Source organism: Pristiophorus japonicus, chromosome 1 (genome assembly GCF_044704955.1).
Source record: "Pristiophorus japonicus isolate sPriJap1 chromosome 1, sPriJap1.hap1, whole genome shotgun sequence".
NCBI classification, from domain to species: domain Eukaryota; kingdom Metazoa; phylum Chordata; class Chondrichthyes; family Pristiophoridae; genus Pristiophorus; species Pristiophorus japonicus.
This window is the reverse complement of record NC_091977.1, coordinates 49,587,609-49,600,712: the sequence shown is the minus strand read 5'-3', so window position 1 is coordinate 49,600,712 and position 13,104 is coordinate 49,587,609. Positions and strand designations below refer to the sequence as shown.

General features: G+C 41.3%; 1 protein-coding gene across 1 annotated transcript in view; it reads right to left on the bottom strand.

The window, feature by feature from the left end:
- pik3r1 (phosphoinositide-3-kinase, regulatory subunit 1 (alpha)) overlaps positions 1–11,604 on the bottom strand; it is a 127,993-nt gene extending 116,389 nt beyond the window's left edge. The window contains exons 1-2 of the mRNA XM_070879585.1: positions 11,449–11,604; positions 8,567–9,280 (exon numbers count right to left, since the gene is read on the bottom strand). Coding sequence (XP_070735686.1) covers positions 8,567–8,897 — 331 coding nt within the window. The 5' untranslated portion in view covers positions 8,898–9,280; positions 11,449–11,604. The remainder of the gene's footprint in view (positions 1–8,566; positions 9,281–11,448) is intronic.
- Between the last annotated feature and the right edge of the window lie 1,500 nt (positions 11,605–13,104).

Sequence of the window (13,104 nt, the reverse complement as noted above, 5' to 3'; positions counted from 1 at the left end):
CTTACCCCTTAGACTGTGACCCCTGGTTCTGGACTTCCCTAACATCGGGAACATTCTTCCTGTATCTAACCTGTCCAATTCTGAAAGAATTTTATATGTTTCTATGAGATCCCCCCTCATTCTTCTAAATTCCATTGAATATAAGCCTAGTCGATCTAGTCTTTCTTCATATGTTAGTCCTGCCATCCCGGGAATCAATCTGGTGAACCTTCGTAGCACTCCCTCAATAGCAAGAATGTCCTTCCTCAGATTAGAAAACCAAAACTGCACACAATACTCAAGATGTGGTCTCACCAAGGCCCTGTACAACTGCAGTCAGACCTCCCTGCTCCTATATTCAAATCCCCTAGCTATGAAGGCCAACATACCATTTGCCCTCCTTACCACCTGCTGTACCTGCGTGCCCACTTTAAGTGACTGATGAACCATGACAGGTCTCGTTGCACCTCTCCTCTATCTAGTCTGCCGCCATTCAGATAATATTCTGCCTTAATGTTTTTGCCCCCAAAATGGATAACCTCACATTTATCCACATTATACTGCATCTGCCATGAATTTGCCCATTCACCTAACTTGTCCAAGTCCTCCTGCAGCCTCATACTCGCAGCTCGCACTGCCACCCGGCTTAGTGTCATCTGCAAACTTGGAGATATTACATTCAATTCCTTCATCTAAATGAATGTATATTGTAAATAGTTGCTGCTCCCCACTAGTCACTGCCTGCCATTCTGAAAAGGACCCAGTTATTCCCACTCTTTGCTTCCTGTCTACCAACCAGTTCTCTATCCACGTCAATACATTATCCCCAATACCATGCGCCTTAATTTTGCACACTAATCTCCTATGTGGGACCTTGTCAAAAGCCTTTTGAAAGTCCAAATACACCACATCCACTGGTTCTCCCTTGTCCACTCTACTAGTTATATCCTCAAAAAACTGTGTCAAGCATGAGTTCCCTTTCATAAATCCATGCTGACTTGGACCGATCCAGTCATTGCTTTCCAAATGCGTTGCTATAATAATTAATTCCAGCATTTTCCCCACCACCGATGTCAGGCTAACCGGTCTATAATTACCTGTTTTCTCTCTCCCCTTTTTTAAAAAGTGGGGTTACATCAGCTACTCTCCAATCCATAGGAACTGAACCAGAGTCCATGGAATGTTGGAAAATGACCAATTCATCCACAATTTCTAGGGTCACTTCCTTAAGTACTCTGGGATGCAGACTATCAGGCCCTGGGGATTTATCAGCCTTCAGTCCCTTCAATTTTCCTAACACTAATTCCTGACTAATAAGGATTTCCCTCAGGTCCCCCTTCTCGCTAGACCCTCGGTCCCCTAGTATTTTCGGAAGGTTATTCGTGACTTCCTTAGTGAAGATAGAACCAATATATTTGTTCAATTATTCTGCCATTTCCTTGTTCCCCATTATGAATTCACCTGATTCTGACTGCAAAAGAGCTACATTAGTCTTCACTAATCTTTTTCTCTTCACATATCTATAGAAGCTTTTGCAGTCAGTTTTTACATTCCCTGCAAATTTATTCTCATACTCTATTTTCCCCCTCCTAATTAAACCCTTAGTCCTCCTCTGTTGAATTCTAAATTTCTCCCAGTCCTCAGGTTTGCTGCTTTTTCTGGCCAATTTATATGCCTCTTCCTTGGATTGAACACTTTCCCTAATTTCCCTCGTTAGCCACGGTTGAGCCATCTTCCCTTTTTTATTCTTGCGCCACACAGGGATGTACAATTGTTGTAGTTCATCCATGTGGTATTTAAATGTCTGCCATTGCCTATCCACCGCCAACCCTTTAAGTATCATTCTCCAGTCTATCCTAGCTAATTCACGTCTCATACCGTCGAAGTTTCCTTTCTTTACGTTCAGGACCTTAGTCTCTGAATTAACTGTGTCACCCTCCATCTTAAATGAAGAATTCTACCATATTATGGTCACTTTTCCCCAAGGGGCCCTGCACGACTAGATTGTTAATTAATCCGCTCTCGTTACACAAGACCCAGTCTAGGATGGCCTGTTCTCGTTGGTTCCTCGACATATTGGTCTAGAAAACCATCCCTTACACAGTCCAGGAAATTCTCCTCCACAGTATTGCTACCAGTTTGGTTAGCCCAATCAATATGTAGATTAAAGTTACCCATAACTGCTGGACCCTTATTGCACATGTCCCTAATTTCCTGTTTGATGCCATCCCCAACCTCCCTTCTACTGTTTGGTGATCTGTACACAACTCTCACTAACGTTTTCTGCCCTTTGGTGTTTCGCAGCTCTACCCATATAGGCCCCAAGTTTCCACATGATTTGCTCCTGATTTTTTAGGAGCAACTGGTAGAGAACGGAGTATCTTAGAAATCGGAATTCTCCACATTTAAGTTTTCTGCAGTTCTAGTACGGTAGAACAGTTTCACTTTTGAACAGAATTTTTTTTTCCACTGACGCCTGATTTGAAAGTTTCCACAGTAAAAACGTACTCCAAACTAACTTAGAATGGAGCAAGTGAAGATTTTTGTAGGCTTGAAAAAACCTTGTCTACACAGTAAAAAAATCAGGCGCAGGTTACAAATTAGGCGTCGGGAACGAGATGGGGGAGGAGGGGGGGGGGGGGGGGAAAGGGAAGTAATTAAATTCTACAATAAATCCTTAGTTATACTTATACAAATATTATACAAATAAATGCAGCCTGAATAAAAATTTATAAGCAAAGAAAACATTAAATAAACCATGTTCCTACCTGTGTGAAAGTGCTTCAGGCAGGCCTTTCAGGCAGCGGTTTGCCGTCGGGACTGACCGACGGCAGTGGGGGGGGGGGGGGGGGGGGGGGGGGCGGGGGAAGGGAGGGAGAAAGCTGCAAGAAGCCTCAGTACTTGAGGCAGCCGTTTGCCGTCGGGCCCAACAGACGGCAGGAGGGAGGAAGCTGCAAGAAGCCTCAGTACTTGAGGCAGCCGTTTGCCGTCGGATGGACGGCAAGAGGGAGGGAGAAAGCTGCAAGAAGCCTCAGTGCTGATCATGGAAGGGCAATGTGGTTTTATTAAAAAATGTTAAAAATTGAACAGCTACAAAGAATTTGAATAGTCTCAAACAAGTGCATGTGTCCCGTTTATCACAGTCTATCTTTAATTACAGAATGCACTCCCTCACACACAGAAATATCAAGAAAATTAAAATGCAAGCCTTTGCAAGGGTTCAATAAACAAATTTTTACTTTTTCTGCAGCACTTTTTAAAATGGCCGAATGCCAATGTTTACTTCAGACTGTGCGTGCGCGAACGCTCCAACGCATACGGTTGCCGGCACGAAAAAAACTCATTTAAATTGTACCCGCCCCCTCCTACTTACAAAATCGGCGCGAGTGGTAGGCTCCGCCCCCTGTGCGCCGCGCCAAGCAGACATCGAGCTGCAAAGCGCTCGAGAATAGCGCGTTTTTTTTCAGGCGCCGTTTTCGGCGCGAAAAACGGGCGCCCAGCTCGGAGGGGCGCCTGTTTTGCCGCATGTGGAAACTTGAGGCCATAGATTCCACATCATCCATGCTAATGTCCTTCCTTACTATTGCGTTAATCCCCTCTTTAACCAGTAACACTACCCCACCTCCTTTTCCTTCCTGTCTGTCCTTCCTGAATTTTGAATACTCCTGGATGTGGAGTTCCTAGCCTTGGTTACCTTGGAGCCATGTCTCCGTAATCCCAATTACATCATATCCGTTAACAGCTAACTGTGCCGTCAATTCATCCACTTTATTACGAATGCTCCTCACATTGAGACTCAGAGCCTTCACGCTTGTTTTTTTTAAACACTCTATCCTTTTAGAATTATGTTGTAATGTGGCCTTTTTTGGGTTTTGGCCTTTGATTTCTCTGCCCTCCACTCTTGCTTTTCTCCTTCCTACCTTTTGCTTCTGCCCCCTGCCTCCCTGTATAGATTCCCATCCCCGTGCCATTTTAGTTTAAACTTTGCGTTTCTTGTATGAGGACACAGAATGGCTCCATTCCCATCCCGACGTTACTTTTTTTTAAAAATTAATTTGCCTGTAAAATATTTTACTATTTTGTTTTGTACTCGATAATTTACTTTCATAGTTCCTCTTTGGCTTCCTAATTTTACTTCTCTTCTAGTCTCTTTGTATTCTCCCTTGTCATGCCCTCAATTTTTCCCATGTCTTTGTTCATCCATGGTGTCTCATTAGTGTTTAGCATTTGTAGAGTGTTTAGTTCTTGTTTTTTTTTAAAAAGTAGAATATATTTTTCCTGGGCTCTGTTGAGCACGGTTTTAAATGTTCCCCACTGTTGATCGACATCATTCTTTACCAAGATGGTCATCCGATTTATTTTCCCCAAGTTCTATTCTCAGGCCCTCAAAACCTATGACCCCTGGTCTTTGTTATGCTTATGTCCTTCTCAATTATTATCCTAAACCGTATCATTTTATGGTCATTATTGCTTCGATATTCCCTTACTTTTACCTGCTCTGATTCATTCCCGATTACTAGATTCAGTAGCGAATCCTCCCTTGTTGGGTTTCTTGCATACTGGGTTAGAAAGGAGTCCTGTACTCATTGCAGGAACTCCATTCCCTTATGCTCTTTACCTACCTCTTCTGGCTAATTCATTTTGGGGTATGATATGGAGCAATTCTGCAACTATTCATTTTTTGAATAGCCAACAAAAAACAAAATGCTAGAAATACTCAGCTGGCCAGGGAGCTTCTGTGGAGAAAACAGAAGTGGACACTTCAAATGTAGACCCTTTGATAAATCACAACTAGGTTAAAACATTCGCTATAAATATGGGTTAATGTAGGGGGGAAAAAAAAATAGATCCTCCTCAAGGCCAGATAATCTGGATTTGTCCTGAGTTAACAGTATTTCTGGGCATCCATACTGTGACTACAATGAGCATTTCTATACTATTGCTCAGACAGGAAGATGCAACTCAGCAACAAAGCTTTCAGTAGGCGAAATACTATAAAGCTAAGGGTCACTATCCACAAAGTTATTAAAAACTCTGAATTGTACAAACCTAGGGACTAATTACTACATCTCAATAAAAGTTTAAACACGACAGGCATCATATTTCACTTGGTCATTTGAGTCTGATCTACAGGCACCTTCAACGATGCTGTTAATGCAATTGGGGGGGGGGGTTAATCTAGTCACAGTAGCAGATGAAGGATGCAGGAAGGCATGCAATAACCATTATCCCTCACTGATCATCTAGCGGAGGCTAGCCAAACTAGTTTTTGGAAGAAGTTAGCGTTCCAGTTAGAGATGCATTAATTTAGAGCCGTGATTAAATCCAGGCTCTAAGTTTACTTCTTTCAACTTCCAGCTCTTTACTGCTACAATTCCACTTTTAGCCAGAAAGGCTACATTTTTTTATGCACTCAATTGCCACTGATCACCTAAAAAGGAAGAAATATTGCTTTGAAGCAATAAATCATAACCTTTCATCTTCCTCCTCTAGACTGGGGTCATTCTCTTTGTAAAGGCGAACAAGAAAGGAGAAAACTTTCTGTAATATGAACTCAGTCCTCATTCTTCTACTTGAGTTACAAGACCAAAGAATTGTCAAATCAATGGAGTCAACTGTTCTAGATGACCCAACACTGACTGCACATTAAACATTAAATTCCTAATTACAAGTGAATACATTCCAAAAATACTTTATTGGCTGTAAAGCGCTTTGATACTTCCAGTGGTTGTGAAAGACGCTATATAAATCCAAGTATTTCTTTTCTAAATATCAAGCAATTTACAGTACAAAATGTATAAACACCGAGTCAGACCCTCATTCCTCCTGGTAAGCAATCAGCAATAACCTGGGAGCCAGGTACTTGCCTGCCCTCCCACCTGCAGACATCAAAACCCATAAAAAGATTAAAATACCCCCAAAAAGTAGAGGTTTACCTAATATTCCACCACAAAAGATATGAAGTAAGTCCATAAATTGCACTCAAAACATGTACACAAGTATTTCATTTATAATATATAATGAGATAGTGACTTTGCATTACTGCCAAAAGAGCACGGTGTCTTAATATAGAAAAATGAGGATGGGGGGGGGGGGGGGGGGGAAACAATTACAGATGTAGGACATTTGGAAAGTCATGGATATGGTACCCCTTCAGTCTAAAACTTAGTTCTCAGGATCCAAGTATTGTGCATGTTTAAACAAGGTGTGCTCTATAATAAATGCCCCAAACTTCAAGAGTCAAGATTGAGTATTCTATAACAGAGATCACTGTAATGGAGAATTTTGTAATAAGAAATGTAGTGTACATGGCTCTTCCAGTCATAACTATAATATAACTTATCCGCCACTAAAAAGCAAACTGCTTTGCCAAATATTCCAGCTTGTTTGGACATGACTTGGTGTACAAACTATAAAATATCAAACACAACATACCAGTGGCTCGTATAGCAAATACACCCTACTCACATTATAAAACTCTCATTCACAACAATGTTACAAAGCTGCAAGACTTTAGCTTCTGAACTCCGTAGTGCCATGGATCATGCAGTGAAGTATTTTATTGCAATAAGTTAAAATGTCTGCCTCCCAAGGACAATGTTATGAAGAGAAATTTGACAAAAACGTTATAATACAAGCTGCAAGGAGAAGACAGAAAATGTTTATTACTATGCAACTTCCATCCGTCTCCACAGGCAGTAATACATTCATCACCAGAGGAACAAAGACAGACATTTTCCCTTTCTAATGTCAATCCTCATCATGCTCTCCTTCACATGCTCTGTGTGTACAAGTAGTCTAGAGTACAAATTATATTGCTGAATGGGATAGGTTTGTGAAGCCCCAAAGGAATGCTCAGCTACCAGGAGATACTGATTCTGGACCTCTCCTATAGTGCATAACCAGGACTAGGATTTTTAATTGGTAAAACCAACCACTGATTCATTATGTAAACACTGATTACCAGTGCCTTATGTTTGAAACCAACAGCAAAACATGTAGTTTAAACCAAGCAAACTTAAGACTAATGTTCAGAACCTCTCACAACTATCTTATTGCGGTATTTTATTGAGCTTCACAATTAATTGCCAGATTGCCATCAGCTCAAGACTTCACTTAATGTCTCAATAACTTTTTCCTTGAGCCTCTACCATCCTAATGCTCATCAGTCTAGAAACCACATCCACATAACTAAAGCATCTTCTTATGACTGATTTTAAAAGTGGCTCTGAAGGCCACTTTTCCAGGTAACTAGGAGATGGAACATTAATATTTGATCAAGTTGCAGCATTGTTATAACCATGTCAAAATCATATGTCTCACAAAATGACACAATGGCAGCCCAGTAGGAGGCAACAATGAATTATACCACTGGCAGCTCAAGATCAATCAAGACCTTTTTAAAACATTTAATACAGTATTTCAAAGCCAATTCCCCGCATCAGCCTCAGTCTTAAAGCAATGAAATTCAATAGCTGTTCCGAACACAATTTGTAACTTTTTTTCCTTCACCATTCAGGTACAGGGTATTTGCATCTTAAACTGTCTGAATGGATTTATTGGCATTCGGGAAACTTGGAATAATTACAAAGAACAAATTACATTTATATAGTGTTCGATCACATCCTCGGGATGACTTTGCAATTGATTAATTAGTTTTGAAGTGCAGTAGCCATCGTTAAACTGGCAAAAAAAATGTAGAGTGCTTGAACAATATGATTGGGTGAGAAACCAAAAAAAGGAAAACAATTCTGGATTTAATGACACTTTTACAACAGTATTTTTTAAATGCACAAACTAACTTTGTACTTATACAAAATTGTTGGTGTAATCTACTTCACTTACACATATGCCTACTGTCTGCAGTTATATTCCTTAATTGTGTATATGTAATGAGTGAAATCCACCAATGACTTAGCGAGCTGATCTCAGCCATGGGGCTGCACGAATTTGTCTCACTGCAGGAATGATAGGGAGAGTGATGGATAAGACAAAAGTAATCAATATTCCTGCTCCAGTTCTCTATTTAGTGACCTCTGCTTGAACGCCTGGTTGTCAAGAAAGTTAACGTCCAGAGTCAGTTATGACACCAGCCACAATAAAACGAGTTAGATCCAAGAGTGATGCTGATATCTATGTAACTGCAGGGCAGGCTCGAAAGGCTTTATGGCCTGTTCCTGCTCCTAATTCTTATGTTCTTATGTACCCCTGCAGGATCACCTCCAGGTGGGACCAAAGAAAATCAAAAATAAATGTACACAAGCAATTTTCAGTTAAGTGCAAGTTTTTTTTCAGTCCATGGTCCCACAAATAGCAATAATCTGGTAATTTTTCATGTGTAAATATTTTGCAAACAACACCTATACAAATGTGAGCCAGATTTTATAAATCAGCTATTAGCAGTGAATAATAATTCCTAAAGTATTTCTTCAATTTTCTATTGGATAAATACAAAAAATTAATCTATGCAATTATTCCTTTTAAAAACAAACAGTGCACTTCTTAACTGATGCATGCTATACTGCTGCATTTCAACTGCCCTCATTATTCCTGGATTCACACCCTGAATATAACTGAAAGGACGCACCTAGCTGGTCAGAATCTTCTGGTCTTGATGGATTTGGAGCCACAGGCAATGGTCTCGGAGGCCGTGGCTTGGGTGTCGGTGGCGAAATTTTCCTGAAACCGTGAAACTCTACGTAAGTTCCTGGAAAATCTCCTCTTTCCTGTGTCGTTTCGTTTATGCCAGTGAGCCAGCCAATCTCATCTGGTCTTGCCTCATCTCCCTCGCTGAAACCCAGGGCTAACAGTGTATTTTTAGTGACAGTCAGCACATCACCGGTATGTAAATCAATGTCTTCTTCTCGCTCCTTTTTGTACTCATATAGAGCTCTATATTGATATCCATCGGCACTCATTTTCTCTGTTATAGATGTAGAACATACAAGCAGAAGAACTTTTGCCCTTAATATACACACAGTGATAAATTTTTAAAAATTACAGATGAGTTTTTCAAAGTGAAAATGAATTCATCCAATAAATTATCTGCCAACTCTGGACAGTGGCTTGCTTATAGCCAAAAAACCTTTGAACAGCTTTGTACCATTTCCTTCAAAAATATGCAATGTTGCTCTTCAAAAATAAAAAAAAATACTTTTCTGTTCTTCTTGATTGTGTCAGCACATTCTAAAAAAAAAAGTATGATTCCACAGCTGAGCAGTTTGACGTATCTTTCTGGTGCTTCATCCACAAAATGTCAGTCAACAACAAACTACTATTGGCCTCAGTGACCAGGTCTGATCTAAAAGGGAAAAAAAAATTTAAAATTTAAGCAACATTTCTTACACAAAGGCTATTTGACAATAACTCACTCATGACCCATATCCAGCTGGGTGCTCTAAAGCCACATTTATATTATAATTTTGAATTAATTCCAAAAAATGTAGATATTACAATTTACAACCTTACAAACCAGTTTAATAGAGGTCCAACTTTATGCAAGTGGACCTTCAGAGGTTGGCGAGTTATCCAAAAAAGAACAAACTGGCATGGAGATACTGGTTAGCACTGCAACAGGAACCAGCTGAAACCATTGCAAAACTACTCGTTAGTGGCCTCATACTACTGAGCTTGAAGTAATTCTAATGATTAGATTTTTGAGACATACTGTATAAAACCTTGGTGCAATATGTTTCCAAAGTAGTTTAGCATTGGGTATTATTCCAACTTCAAACTGCAAATGTTGCACCGTTTGATAAAACACAAAAACAAACGGATTTTGTACAAAAAGCAGTTAAATGGGAATTCTACACTTCTCTTGACCTGCCAGCCAGAAATTTGATACTACCCCCAGGAAACACAAAGTTTGAGAGAAATGGCATTTCAACACAGTAGTATGGTTTGATCGTCCATACAAACAAGAAACAAATGAGAACCAGGTCAGTGTGTTAACAAAAAAAAAAATGACTCAGTCATGGCAATTCACAAGTCCAGCTAAAGGAATAATGGCAGTCTAATACAGTGCTATATATAATTAGCTAAAGGAATAATGGCAGTCTAATACAGTGCTATATATAATTAGCAGGTGGTAAACATCTGAAAAACTGGAGCTGGTGATGCCATAGAACTACCAATTCATCAATGTCGGTCATGGTGATGAAATCAAAACCAAACTATTGATTTTTGTTTACTCAGCAATTGGATTAATGGTAAACCAGTGCAAAATTATATAAAGAAATCTTATCAATCTTACAACAGAAAATAAATGACAAGTCCTTAAAACAGACCAATAGAGGAAAACTGCAACCTGAAAATGGAAGTTAGCAAGAAAGGCAAATGTCTCCCAGAGCGCTGCAGCATGTGGATTTGATTACTCACACTGAAGCTCAGAAATTTAATGCACTGTACATTTCTGAAAAAAGAAATGTCTGCTCAGATGTGGGGAGGGGAGCTGCAAAAGATTCCCCCCCCCCCCCAAAATCATGTTCATAATAAATGTAAACAATTTAAAAATTGCAAAATGGAGTTTAATTTTCGTCAAATTACTGCGAGTGCAAATATCGCAGCATTGGAGTCTCATCTAAACCAGCTCGAACGATTAAGTTTTAAAAGGAAACTTCAAATCTTCATGCCCACAACTCCGCAATCAAAAGCCTTTATGCTGCGCAACAACAAAAAACCCACCGAGTCGACAAATCTATTGCATCCATATTTCTGGTGGAAAAATAAGTTGTCAAAAAAAAAACCCAAAGCGGCCTGATGGTCAGAAGCGTACAGTAATTCGAAGCGCCGCAGAACAATCCATATGGACTGCATTAATGTAGATACGTGGTCAGCATATGTTCACGGAAAGAGGCTTTAGATTTTTTTTTTCGTTAGGATTATTCCCAACAAAATAGAAATCAAACCTTAAAAAAAAAAATCCAATACGACTATTGCATCGCAATACAAGCCAGCCAAAGAAATGCTGCTCGAGGACGGTTTCAGCTCCACGATCCCGGACAATGTTAAAAAATATGTTAAACGGGATAACGAGGTGAATTAAGTCGGGACAAGGGGGGGGGGGGGGGGGGGGAGAACTTTCTGCTCGCTGTGCATTCCGATCTCAGGAATGTGGGTGATTTTTTTTTAATCCCCTCAGAAGTTGCCCCCTTTCTCCTCCTCCTTCCCCCAGTAAATGGGAGGAACAGTTGGTCAAAACCTCTTGGTCCGCTCACTAGCCTACGTCCCCCTCCCACCCCCGTCCTTTAAACCAGGCTCCCCTCCGGACAGACAAGCCAGGGCATGACAGCAGAAGAGCAACCAGGCCGCACGAAAAAAAAAACAAATCCCTATCAAACCGGGTGTCCACGGCTCCGAACAACCCGCCGCCACGCTCACTCTGGCCGGCCGAGGCCCAAGCCGCACCCGGCGGGCTCGACCAACCGCCCGCATTTTTTATGTTGTTTTGAAAAAGTAACTACCGTTTACCTGACGCCAACATTAACGAGTCTCGGTCTGGGTCTGGCGCCAGCCAGCCAGCTCGCTCACTCACTCACTCACTCCCTTCCTTCCCTCCACCCCTGCCTCCAACTCGGCTGGTCGCGAGCTCCAGCCCGCGCCGCTCCACACTCGGCAAATGCTGCGCGCGGCTCCTCCCAGGCTCCGGCAGTATTGTTCCCAGCGGCCGGCCGCGCCCCCTTCCGCTTCGCTCCTCGCCCATTGGTCCGTTCGCTCACCACCGCTCCTGTCAATCACGGAGTCGAGTCTGGTGACCGACGACTAAACTCCCGCACTTGCAATGCTGGCTTCTCACCATTGCAGGATGTCCCGTTTCGCATTAAATTAATCATTGGGGGGGGGAGAGAGAAATGCAATTACTGTTACTGTCCCGTATTTGTATTGTGTAAGCCATTGGTATAAACCTATGTTTAATTATCTTGTATTTCTTAATTTTCCGACGTTACAACTGCACTTCAAAAAGTACTTCATTTTCAAAAAGTACTCCTATTTTCCCACATTACAATGGTGACTACACTCCAAAAAGTATTTAATTAGCTGCAAAACGCTTTGAGACGTCCGGTGGTTGTGAAAGGCGCTATATAAATGCAAGTCTTTCATTGGCTGTAAAGCGCTTTGGGAGATCCGATGGTCGTGAAAGGCGCTATATAAATACAAGTCTTTCAGTCCCCCTCCCCTTTACTGTGTTCGGTGCCTCTCGCAATTATGACACTTCTGATGGAGAGTTCCTAAGCCTCTGTGGTGCTGCACTTTGACAGCCACATTTTTGACTGATTCAGTGCCTTTAAGGTTGCAAAACATTCCAAGGCACTTCACAAATACGGTAGGATACCAAGGAACAGTTTGGGAGGAATATTAAGGGAACCGTTGAAAAGTTAATGCTTTGAGGAAGCTTTTGAAAGTGAAGAGCAGGTGTAGGGTTTTATAGACTGAGTACCAGAATCATTGAATGGTAAACTAGAGGAAAGGAGAAGCCATGCCACAGAAGACTTAGGAGGTGACTTGCTGCGATTCAACCTCAGGCACTTCTCATGGGCTACTGCACTTCATGGTATTCTGTGCAACAGCATTTCAAAGTACAGTATGGCATGTGAACAGAACAGTGCATAAAACTGGATTTAATTCTGGATTGAAATCAAATAACTGAAGTTGAACAAAACTTAACAAGCTAAGAGAAATCAACAATGAGAACAGTCATCGGGCTCATCAGAGCTCATTTATGTCGTACATTCCAAGGCCCCCTCAGCTAACTCAGTTGGATGTACAAAAATTCAATAACACTATTGGAAGATAGTTCTCTAGTGTCCTGATCAACATTCTTCCCCTGATTGGCACCCCATCCATTACCTTAAACATTCACTCCCTCCACCATTGATGCACCGTGGCTGCAGTATGTACCAGCTGCAAGATACACTGCAGCAACTCGCCAAGGCTTCTTCGATAGCAACTCCCAAACCCGCGACCTCTTCTACCAAGAAGGACAAGGTTAGCAGGCATATGGGAACACCACCAACTCGAAGTTTCCCTCCAAGTTACACACTTTCCTGACTTGGAAATATATCGCCATTCTTTTATCATTTATGGGTCAAAATCCTGGAACTCTTTCCCTTCAGCACTGTGGGCGTA